The sequence below is a fragment of the Populus alba genome, chromosome 11 (assembly GCF_005239225.2).
Source record: "Populus alba chromosome 11, ASM523922v2, whole genome shotgun sequence".
Classification (NCBI taxonomy): Eukaryota; Viridiplantae; Streptophyta; class Magnoliopsida; order Malpighiales; family Salicaceae; genus Populus; species Populus alba.
The window spans coordinates 19,594,884-19,606,683 of record NC_133294.1 but is presented as its reverse complement, the minus strand read 5'-3'; the positions used below and the strand labels follow the sequence as shown (position 1 = coordinate 19,606,683).

Below are 11,800 nucleotides of genomic sequence, written 5' to 3'. Positions count from 1 at the left end.
AATCTAAAATTATAAAAAAAATTAATTTAAAATAAATAAATAATTTTTTTTTTTAAATAACAGTTTTAAAACATGAAAATAAACATGTTATTATACCTGCTACCCTAAAAAAAATACATGAACAAACCCACTGTCTCGAGTATTTGGATACACTATCCTCACGCATACAAAAACAAAACAAAAAGAAGGTTAAAAAGGGGCTGCTCCCACACCTTAAACTACACCTTATTTTTTTAAGGATAATCCCATCTTTAAAATCCATTAAAAACAAACTATGCACATTACATTGAAATAAAAGATCAAACCCATGCAAGTCCAGCAAAGCATCAAACCCGTGCAAGTCCAGCAATCCTTAATAATCGAAACCGTAGCCCAAAATACCAGAGTTCTGTCTGGGCCGAAAAGGTTAATTTGCCAGGACCTAGCCAGGTAGAGACTAAACCAAAGAGATAGGAGCTTGTAACACACGCAAGTAGACAGCGCGTGGATACAAGAAAAAGCATTTGTTTGGCATGGCAAAATATGGACTCAAAAGGGTACCCAAAAAAAAAGGTCTTTCCATCGAAAATAAAAGAGAGTTTGTTCACCCAAACCAAAGGAATCGTCAATTGCTCCTCTTAAAAAATCCCAAATTATTACAGCACAATAAAACAGAGAACAGAGAAGACTTAGGAGTTGGTCAAGGTAATTAAGAACAAAACAGGAGTAAAATCACAGGTTGTAATAAAGTCTTCCTTTTGTCTGTTTGTCGATCGTTATTTTCATGCAATCTAATCCGATTTCGATTTGTGTACTTGATTATTTTGGTTTTCCTTAAGATTTTTATCGAAGAGAAAGGGTCGTCGTTTGGTATCTCGAATATGGCAGTTGCATCTGAGGAATCAACTAGCATATGCAGTCACTGGTAATTATGACTATCAAGTTTCTGATTGCCTCTCTCTCCCTCTTTTTTTTTTTTAATTGTTATTTAATTATTGGCCTTGTTTCTTTCTAGAGTTCTCTTGTCTAAGTTTATCAAAACCTCTATTGATTTTCGTAAAATATTTGGGATTTAAATTCTGTGTAATCCTTGTTCGATCTGCTTGTCTTCTTGATTGGTGTTTCTCGTGACCGTGGTCAACTCTTACCTTGAAATGCTTGTATCTTGAGGCATTTGAGTCTTGAATTGTGTTCAATCTATTCTTCATTATAACCCTTTATTTGTAGCTTCGCTGTTTTTGTTAGATTCTTTCGATTTACTAGTCTTTTGTAATTTTACTGAAATTAATATGTGGATCAAGCTTTTCTTGATAATTTCCTTGTGATCCTTGATTTGATGTGCTTTTCTTGGGAATATGTTGGGTTTTTTCCCCTGGAATGTTGTATGCAAGTGCACTGTTCGTCCTTGTCTCGGATTACTTTTTTCAGGTGACGGTGAGTGGTCTGATGCTTAAACAAAACTGATGTGCTAATTAGTGATTTCTTTTTCAATTAATTTTTCTTTTTACAGTGACAGAGCTATTCCTTCCCCAAACATTGATTTGCACTATGCACATTGTTTCCGAAATCTCAAAAAATGTAAAATCTGTGGTGATATGGTCCCCAAGAAACATGCTGAGGAACATTTCTTGAACACTCATGCTCCGGTATGTTGGTCTCCTGGAAGTGGTTGCTTTTAGTGGAAAGCTAATGTAGTAGCTTTTTAGTTCAGAGATCATTCTTACTCATTTCAGATGAGATGGTCTTCTTCACTTCATTTATTTTTTCGATGACAACTTATTCCAGTTAATTCTGTGCGGCGCTTTACTGGGAAAAAAAATCATGTCGTCATGTTTGCATTTTCATTAATTGTGATCCTTGGTCATTAGTTCAAGTAATGTGGGAGCGGGGTTTGATGGGGTGTAATTGAAGAAAAAAAGTATCCTGTTTATGGTTGTTAATGCATTCCTTCTAGCATTATCGATTATGTGTATTTTCATAAATTTGCCATTTCTTCGACCTACTATTTGAAGCAAAATAGTTACATATGTACATAGTAGGAATATTTCTTTTATTAGTTGTGGGTGCTGAAGACCAATATATCCAGTTTTGGAGTTCCTACTGTTTGCTTTTTGAGAGGATTGTTTCTTTGTCTATACTTGTTTTATGTCTACCTTAGTAATTAAAATATATGTTGATGCTCTCTATATTATTGACTTGTATATCGAGTAGGTAGCCTGTTCACTCTGCAGTGAGACAATGGAACGTGAAATTCTAGCTGTCCATAAAGGTGAAAATTGTCCCCAAAGGATTGTCACATGTGAGTTCTGTGAGTTTCCATTGCCAGCAGTTGATCTAGCTGAGCATCAGGTAGGGACCTCACAATGATTTAGAAATTTCAACATCTGTTTCTGCTGCATGCTTTTAGCATATCTAATATGTACACCTGCTTTTCTCTTAATTTTAGGAGGTATGTGGGAATCGGACAGAACTCTGTCACATGTGTAATAGATACATTAGACTGCGAGAAAGATATAATCATGAGTCTAGATGCACTGGCTTACCAGATACTACTGTAGAGTCTTCCAGGTAGATATACTATACCCCTTGCCTGCAATTTTTGAATGAAAATGCTATTATATTGCCTTCCTGATTTTCTAGGTCCAAGTGTTACAAATTGATGTTCTCATTTATGAGATATTCATCACATAGCATGTTGTGCACAAATGATTTTGATGTGATTGATATATCATATGAAGCATGGTGGTGGTATTACAGAACACAATCGGAGACAGTGGATGTGGAAAATGTAAAAATTTGCAAAGCATTGAGAGTGATGGTTAAACCTATTGCAGCAGAGATGCATGCAATAGAGATGATGGATATCAAACAACCTCTCTCCTATTTCCTTCTTAAAATCCTTATCCAATTGCAACGTTATATTTGCATGCATTAATCTGTGAAAAGATGGTTCTCTTGACTTCAATGTTTCATTGGTAGCAGACCCCTTAGGTATCTAGCTTATTTCTGGATAGTTGGCCCTAGTATTGGCATGTATGGATTTGAATAGGGATGACAATTTCATCGGAACCGGATGGATAACATTTGAACTGACTCGAATGGGTGGGTTTATTTGGATATTTACCTTACCTGATAGGTAATGAATATGGTATGATTTCTGTTAAACCTGACCCAGACTTAACCTGAGATATATATAGTTGTATCATATATATGTAACATTTATAATTTTTTAATACAATACAATATATACATATCCCAATTTTGACACAATACACACATATATGTATAACATTTATAATTTGTTATTTAATATAAATAAACATACCTCAAATATATAAATTACTGATTTATTTTATTTTGAATAATAAATAGTTCTTGGTTAATTGATATCTATATTCTATATGGATACCCGAAACCCGATGGGATAAGGTATAAATATCTAAATTTCTTACCTATTGGATAATAGGTAGTAGGGTATGGATATAGTAGAAACCTGACTGTGGGTACCCATTGCGATCCCTAGATTTGTATTAGAGGCCATGGTGAGCGTCCATATCCTCCTTTTATAGAGACACTGGCATGGTTACCTTTTTCATGGTTTTCCTGTATTGATATGTATGCTGCTTCAGCATCTGTGGCCTCTTTTGTGGACACTTTGAGTTGTGAAATCCCAATGAGCATTTTTTGATATTTGCTTTATGTTTTCTGAACCTTCTTTTGGATTTACTGGAAAGATATTAGTATCTGGATTTAAATATTTTTTCCATGGTTCTTAACTTATGGAATTTGTCTAAAAGGGATGTGAGGGCTCCTGAAAGAAGACAGCCACAAGGTCCCCAGAGAAGGCAGCCACAGGACTTTTCACGGAAACGACTTATATTCACCATTGCAATAACTGGCATTGCTGTTCTGTTAGGATCATTTCTCTTCCAGAAGAAAACTGAGGATAGTCAAGTGCATTAGCACCGAGAAGTATTGCATATGAGCTTTGTGTAAATCAGCTTAATAGCTACCATTTCCTTTTGTCTGTATCTGTAATCGTCTGAGAACACTGTTGTTGCAATGCTATACGCACTGAGATTGTCTTGGTATATCGACAGATTATGTTAAGACGTATCCTCATTGGAAACGAGCTCCACCATTTGGACTTTTGTAAATGATGGGTTCTTAGTAACGTTGCATTCTCGTTATTGGCAGGCATTTTATGTTGTCAGTTTACTGTCTTTTGTGACTTTCTCTTCGCTTCCCATGATATTTGACTGGAGAAATATGCATTAAGAATTAGAGCCGAACATGGTGGTTGGGCACGGAAAATGCAGTTTATAATGAAGTAAATGGATTTACAACCACTGTTTCCCCCTAATCTCTCCTTCGCCTCTTACCAGAATGAGCTTTCAAAGCCCATGTATTTACAGGGTGCTGCTGTTAATGAGCCAGATGTTAATGGCAAAGCCTGGGCCGGATGGCCCCGAAGGCCCAATAAGATAGGACAAAGGCTGCTGGTCGGCACCCGCATTTCTTGCTTGCTTTTGCACATGATGGCCCTCGTGCCTGGGACCAAGGTTCTTTGTTTTGTTTCGTTTTGATAATTGGTATATTTCGTTCTAGTTTAAAAAATAAAATAAACTATAATAGATTTTATTTTACTTGGAATCTCTGCACGGAAATTCAGTTTTAATTCTGGTCAGAATATTCTTGTTATATTATGGTTGTTCCACTTCGATCAAATAAAGTTTTTTTTTTTTTTAAAAAATATTATCTAGGTTATATCTCTTTCTAATTTTAAAGCTAACATTTTAAATTTTTTATATAGTTATAAAATATCTTTTAATATGATTATTTAATCAAGTTAAAATTTTACGAGAAGTTTTTCTATGTATTCTTATATCTCAAGTTAAAATTTTAAAGCAATTAAAATTTAAAAAGATCTTATGATATTTTTATAATTTTATTTAGAACAATCTTTTATTTATTTTATTTGAGGTTTCATAGTCTTATGATCTATATCATAAATTTAAAACGTTAATTTAGGTTGACCTGAGTCGATTCAATATATTATCATCTCAATATATTTTTTTAAAAAGAAGTTGTCTTGATTTTTTTTTAAGTCAAACAATATTTTTACTAGTCGTCCAAATTATCTTGGGATTCATCAAGTTAATCGGATCATATTAATTCAATTTTTTTTTTTTAAAATTTAAAATTATATAATTTCAAGTTAATTTATTTTAGAATTTGAATTGAAATTATATTTGTTGAATTAATATATATATATATATATATATATATATATATATATATATATATATATATAATATATATTGTCGTTGTTATTTTGATGCATGATGAATATAAAGTGCTATTTTTCGTGTTTCATTGAATGGACGATAACAACACTCCCATGAATAAAGCTAATACCAAATCGTGTCGAGTACCTTTCAAGTAAAAATCAAGAAGCCAAACTTACTTAATTGAAATCACATCAATTGGCTAACTAATATTTGTTCTATCTCGTTTAATGTCCACTTTCTAAGAAGACAAACCAGTGGTTCTTCTGTCCCATCACACCATCCAATTACATGTAGATGTAAAGGCTCAACTATTTAGATCAAAGGATGAAATATATATATATATATATATATATTCATGCCTGCCGTCCAGCTATGTGAACAAATCGACCAATCATCTATTCTTTTTCGCAATGTATACTTTCTCAGAATTGGTTACTTTTGAGAGCTAGAAATAATAATATAAAAAAAGAACAAAATTATTTTCTTTCTTGCACCTTCACATCAGTTATGTCTTCATATATACAAATAGAAAAACACGGTTACTATTTTAATAACTCCGATTTATTTTTATGGACGGACAGATCTAACCCAATAAAATAATATTTATCTGTATAATTTTTTTTTTTTTTATAATGATTACAGAAACTGAGTAAAAAATCCTACTCTACGTTAAGTATTATGTCCCACTCTACGTAGGACAAACTAGGGCCGATTGATTCTACATTGATCCATCCTATCTGCTCACCAAATGCATCCAACAGAATTAAACATTTAAGCTAAGCTTAGTCGAACAGGCACTCCAGAACAATTAAGGTATTGTCTCTCTTGCCGAACGAGATAAGAATCAATGCGTGCTATATTTAACTTCCATGTTTCAGTTTCTTGATGTGGAGGTCAAGTTTTCTACATAAAAAAAACAAAAAAAAACACCGACCTCAAACATAATAAATACATAAAGAAAAACTCGGCGATAAGTTAAGGACCCACTGTTATCATCCTTTAAATAATACACATAAGGAGATTTAATACGCCGTCCCAACGACAGTGTTCTACATGTCTTAACAGAGATTAGTACCGAATATTCTGAGGGTTAGAGGTCTTAATTGTGTAAAACTAGAATTGTTCCTACGTTAATCGTTTGTGTGTTTTGAGTAATAAAATGTCTTTTTAAGAATATATACAGCGATTAGTGAGACTTATAATTTATTAAATCTTAATTCTGTAACTCACGCAGTTGCTCTGCTCCACGTATATATAGCGATTCTTGCACGCCTTTATCTAATGCACCAAACTGTGGCGAGTTGCGAGTGGCGACTAAGTTAAGAGATTTAAAAAGACAAAAGTGATAAACAGAATGCATTTTAAGGAAGCCGAAGGTCAATAGATTCTTGCAATGTCCTTCATATATATTTGGACCTCCTCCATTCAAATTTCTTGTCAGTATTACTATTGATAAGTATCAGTTTGCAGCCTAATTTGAATCATACAAAATTCAATTGTTTCCGGGGTCTATATCAAGAGCCTTAGCATGCCACATTTAGGGGTGCAACTCCTTGTTCAGGATCGTCATGTAAACTAATAAATTTGATTTCCCCATTAATGTCTTTTCTGGTTTCTTTCTTGATTTTCTCTTAAATGCTAGAATGCTAGGCAAAGGATTTTCAGGTTTTTGTCGTTCTCTTCTTGAAGTTTAGCTTTCATGATGCATGTACGTAGGTGGTGATGGATAATGGCATACTGCAAGTCACTCTGTCAAACCCAGATGGAATCGTCACTGGTATACGATACGGTGGCATCGACAATTTACTTGAAGTTCTAAATGATGAATCTAATAGAGGGTACAATACTTTTTGTTTATTTCTGTTCTTTTTTTTTGTTTTGTTTCTTATGAGGGACAAATTGAAGAGCTAAAACTATTGGTGATTGCAAAATGCTAAATCAACGAGGCACATGCATAGAAAATAGATTACCTAAATTGACCATGCATGTTTCTAATTCTGCGTTTTGGATTGAGATGCAGGTACTGGGACCTCGTATGGAATACAGCAGGAACTACAGGAATTTTCGATGTGTATGCTCTCTTTTTCTGCCCTCTCTAACAGGCTTATAATTAATTAACTCTTAATGAATTGTTAATAGCTAGCCTCATGCCATTAAATTCGGATTTTTATTATTAACCAAAGATTGATCGAATACTTGCTTGTTATCATGTATGTTGATTGGCACAATCTGTGCAATTTATTACGAACACCTGAATATTAATTTAATGATGCATAACTAATATAACAGTTAGTCGGTCCTTAATTTTAAACTAAAATTTGGTCAATAGAAGAGATTGCTCATTCCTTTCTTTCTTAAGCCGGAGTTCAGTGAAGGTCTAATTACTGTACAGGATTAAAGGAAGAAGTTTTGAGGTTATTGTAGAAACCGAAGAACAAGTGGAGGTCTCATTCACAAGAACATGGGATTCCTCACAGGAGGGCAAACTCGTTCCCCTGAACATAGATAAAAGGTAATTCCTTATTTATTTCAATGCTTTCCATTGAAAAAGGAGAAACATGATGACAAACCTAATATAATTCTATTATAGGTTTGTAATGCTTCGTGGTTCCTCAGGATTCTACTCTTACGCCATCTATGAGCACTTGAAAGAATGGCCTGGTTTTAACCTTGGCGAAACTAGGATTGCATTCAAGCTCAGAAAAGACAAGTAACCGATTTTACTCCTTTTTTTTTTCGCCTTGCGGTGGCTATTTTTTCACATGAAACTTGAGAGAATATTAAGAAATGGAATGTTAAAAACCCGGAGTAATGACAGTTTCTAATTGGGATGGTTGGAGTGGATAGGTTTCACTACATGATCGCGGCAGACAATAGACAAAGATACATGCCATTACCTGATGACAGATTGCCACCAAGAGGCCAACCCTTGGCCTACCCTGAGGCAGTTCAGCTTGTCAATCCTGTCGAGCCAGACTTCAAAGGAGAGGCATGTGCTCCTCTCTCTCTCTCTCTCTAATTTTTACAGGATTTTGATCTCTTCCATTATAAAATGTATAGGTGGATGATAAGTACCAATACTCAATTGAAAATAAAGACAACAAGGTACATGGGTGGATATGTATGGACCCGGCAGTAGGGTTCTGGCAAATTACACCAAGCGATGAGTTTCGATCTGGTGGACCAGTTAAACAGAACTTAACCTCTCATGTTGGACCAACCACCCTTGCGGTAAGCTATGTAGATTATTAGCCTCTTCATTTTTAACAGCATTTTATTGCAATGATAGTCTATGACAAATTGCTTTTATTGGATCCAAATGTCATGACCAGATGTTTGTCAGTGCACATTATTCGGGAGAAGATTTGGTGCCCAAAATTGGAGCTGGTGAGGCATGGAAGAAAGTATTTGGACCCGTGTTTATGTATTTTAATTCTGTGATGGATGGAGATGACCCTCTTTCGCTTTGGGAGGACGCTAAATTGCAGGTTATTTTGAGATTAACTCTTAAACTATACCAGTAGTTCAAGCAAATTTCATCTTTAATAAGTTAGAACTGATAAAGATTGATATTTGTGGTTATTAGATGTTGATTGAAGTCCAAAGCTGGCCTTATAGATTTCCAGCTTCGGAGGATTACCAAAAATCGGATCAACGAGGGAATGTTAGTGGCAGATTATTTGTGCTAGACAGGTAGGGGTGCAGAGACGATCAAACTGGTTTATCTGCGATTACTTTCTTTTAATGACTGTCTTGTTCAATGTCTAGGTTTGTAAGCGATGATTATACACCAGCAAATGGAGCTTATGTTGGACTAGCACTACCAGGAGATGTCGGATCGTGGCAAAGAGAATGCAAGGTGTGACTCTGATTTTTTGTTATCTTGTCTATTCTTAACCATTTCCGCGACATAACAAAGAAGCACTGTAAGAATCCGCCAAAGGAATAAAGAGAACCAATGCTCTGTCGATCTTAACAGAAGCCATTTTACGGGAATTGTTTTTTTTTTTTTTTTTTTTTTTTTCTGGCAGATTCTGGAAGAAAATAATGTTACCTGCTATTTTCTATCAGGATTACCAATTCTGGAATAGAGCAGATGAGGGCGGCTACTTTTCCATCAATAATGTGCGCACTGGTGACTATAACCTTTACGCATGGGTTCCTGGCGTTATTGGCGATTATAGATACGACGTTTCCATTACCATTACATCAGGTATAACTCCATTGATTTGATTCTGTATTAATTTCTTTGGGTTTATTCTACCACTACAAAACATTTTTACCTTAAAAATCCTGGAACACAGGCTGTGACATTGAGATGGGTGATCTCGTGTACGAGCCTCCAAGAGACGGGCCAACATTGTGGGAGATAGGCATCCCTGATCGTTCGGCAGAGGAGTTTTATGTTCCTGATCCTAATCCTAAGTACATCAATAAACTCTATGTTAATCATCCTGACAGGTTTGTGAAAAGCAATCTGTCCTGATGAGGCTTATTTTTGCAATAACCTTTTTCCATCTTCCTTGTGCACGCGCCTGGAGCAGAAATTTCAGCTCCATCGTGTCATCATATGAACATCGATTGGATACTTGCATTCATTTTCAGGTTTAGGCAGTACGGACTGTGGGAAAGATATGGCGAATTATATCCTGATGGAGACCTGGTGTACACCGTTGGAGTTAGTGATTACAGAAAAGATTGGCTCTATGCTCAGGTTACCAGGTGCAATTCTGCAACCTCGATGCTGTTTTGCTTTCATTAACATGTAGTTAAGAGGACCTGTTCATTTGTATCTTTGGCTTCTTGATTGCAGGAAGAAGGATGATAACACATACCAGAGAACCACATGGCAAATCAAGTTTAATCTTGACAAAGTGGAGCAAAATGGCATCTATAAACTACGTGTAGCACTTGCATCGGCTACTGTTTCTGAATTGCAGGTATGGTAATCTTCAAATGATCATTAACTAATCAGAAGTAATTCCAGAAAGAAAAAAAACAAACAGACAAAGAAAAAGCCACAGAACATCCAGTTTCCATTGATGTTAGTTTTACATAGCACTAATCCAAGTTTATTTTTTAAAAGGTTCGAATAAACGATCCAAAGGCCAAACCCTTATTTTCGAGCGGATTGATAGGGAAGGATAACTCAATTGCAAGACATGGAATTCATGGACTCTACTGGCTGTATGGTATAGATGTCCCTGGTGCTCGACTTGTTGAAGGTGATAACGCTGTGTTCTTGACACAGCCAAGAAGCACCAGCCCTTTCCAGGGGATTATGTACGATTATATTCGTCTGGAAGGCCCTCCTTCTTCTAGTTCTGAGACATCGTTTTAGCCCGGTTGTATTTTATCACACTACTTTCTGACATTTTAACTTATTTCTGTAGTTTTCTTGAAATTTAATGATTATATGCTTATGAGACAACCATTAGATGGTTGTGAAGAAATAAAAATCAAGGAAAACATTTGGTCTGCGAGTTTCAAATCTTTCTGTTACATTAACAACGAAAGAAAAGAACTAAACATCTTGGTTAAGGTTATGAGTGCTCTGCTCCGGACATTGTATATAATAGTTCCACGAGAAATTGTAGCACAAACCTTGTTTATATAAACAAAAATTGATTGACATCTTGGCACCACTCGAAATTGGCCATAACTTCGATTAATTATTATTATTAATTAAAAAAAAACTAAAAGGGATTGTGTTTTTATTATACATCACTTTATAAAAAAACAAGTCGTGGATTTAGTAACACTGAAAAAAAAAAAGTTTCTAGCATAAGCAATGTGACCTGAGTAATAGATCTAGTGTGTTAGCTGGTTCTGACCTAGATCAATTCGAAACGTCGTATATTTTTTTTTAAAATATAACAACATTTTCTTCTTTTTTTAATAAAAAGACAAAATATGTTTTTTTTTTTATCAAGTTTACTTGATCATGTTATGACCTTTTAAATCAACTATATCATATTAGATTAACTTAGATTTTGATTAGTTTAATTTGAAACTTAGATCAAGCAAAAAAAGACCAAGTCGGGTTTAGTAACACTATAAAAAAAGTTTCTTGTTGCAATGCACAAGGAAATATATTTTTTCTAAAACTTTTTAATGCATTAACGCCAAATTTATTATAATATTATTTTTTTTATAATAATAAAATTGCTTTTTGTGATGTTGGGTAGAAAATAATTATTATGGTAAACAAATGTTGAAAATAAATGGAGCATGTTGACAAGATGAAGGGTTTTTATTAAGATAAATACCTCATAACCCTTATTTCAAATCTTTCAAAAAAAAAAAAAAGATTTGCTCTTATTGCTTTTGATTTTTATTAAATAAATAAAATAGAAAAAAAGTTATATTTTTTGTAGAAAATAAATATTAATAAAAAAATAAGGAATTATACTAGCAAATTATTTAATTTCAATAAAATTAAATTCATTACTCTTCTTGCAAAAAAAAAAAAAAAATCATTTCCATATAATTAAACAAAATTGGAAAGGCTTACTGTGGCATAATTTCAT

General features: G+C 34.2%; 2 protein-coding genes across 3 annotated transcripts; both read left to right on the top strand.

Annotated features, from left to right (window-relative positions):
* Window positions 1–546: 546 nt before the first annotated feature.
* Window positions 547–4,153, top strand: LOC118031291 (uncharacterized). Of its 2 annotated transcripts, none has more exons than XM_035035655.2 (6): window positions 547–684; window positions 819–904; window positions 1,490–1,625; window positions 2,191–2,328; window positions 2,426–2,547; window positions 3,777–4,153. In XM_035035655.2, exons 2-6 carry the CDS (start codon window positions 861–863, stop codon window positions 3,940–3,942), a joined length of 606 nt encoding a protein of 201 aa, XP_034891546.1. In that variant the 5' UTR covers window positions 547–684; window positions 819–860; the 3' UTR covers window positions 3,943–4,153. The 2 variants fall into 2 exon arrangements, with proteins under 2 accessions (XP_034891546.1, XP_034891545.1); XM_035035654.2 differs by having other exon boundaries at window positions 563–717.
* A 2,425-nt stretch (window positions 4,154–6,578) lies between these two features.
* LOC118031289 (uncharacterized) lies at window positions 6,579–10,748 on the top strand. Its single transcript, XM_035035651.2, has 15 exons — window positions 6,579–6,840; window positions 6,987–7,108; window positions 7,291–7,341; window positions 7,663–7,782; window positions 7,861–7,980; window positions 8,118–8,259; window positions 8,331–8,501; window positions 8,603–8,758; window positions 8,857–8,963; window positions 9,039–9,129; window positions 9,342–9,483; window positions 9,575–9,731; window positions 9,876–9,992; window positions 10,084–10,210; window positions 10,357–10,748. Exons 1-15 carry the CDS (start codon window positions 6,799–6,801, stop codon window positions 10,609–10,611), a joined length of 1,920 nt encoding a protein of 639 aa, XP_034891542.1. The 5' UTR covers window positions 6,579–6,798; the 3' UTR covers window positions 10,612–10,748.
* The last annotated feature ends 1,052 nt before the right edge of the window (window positions 10,749–11,800 follow it).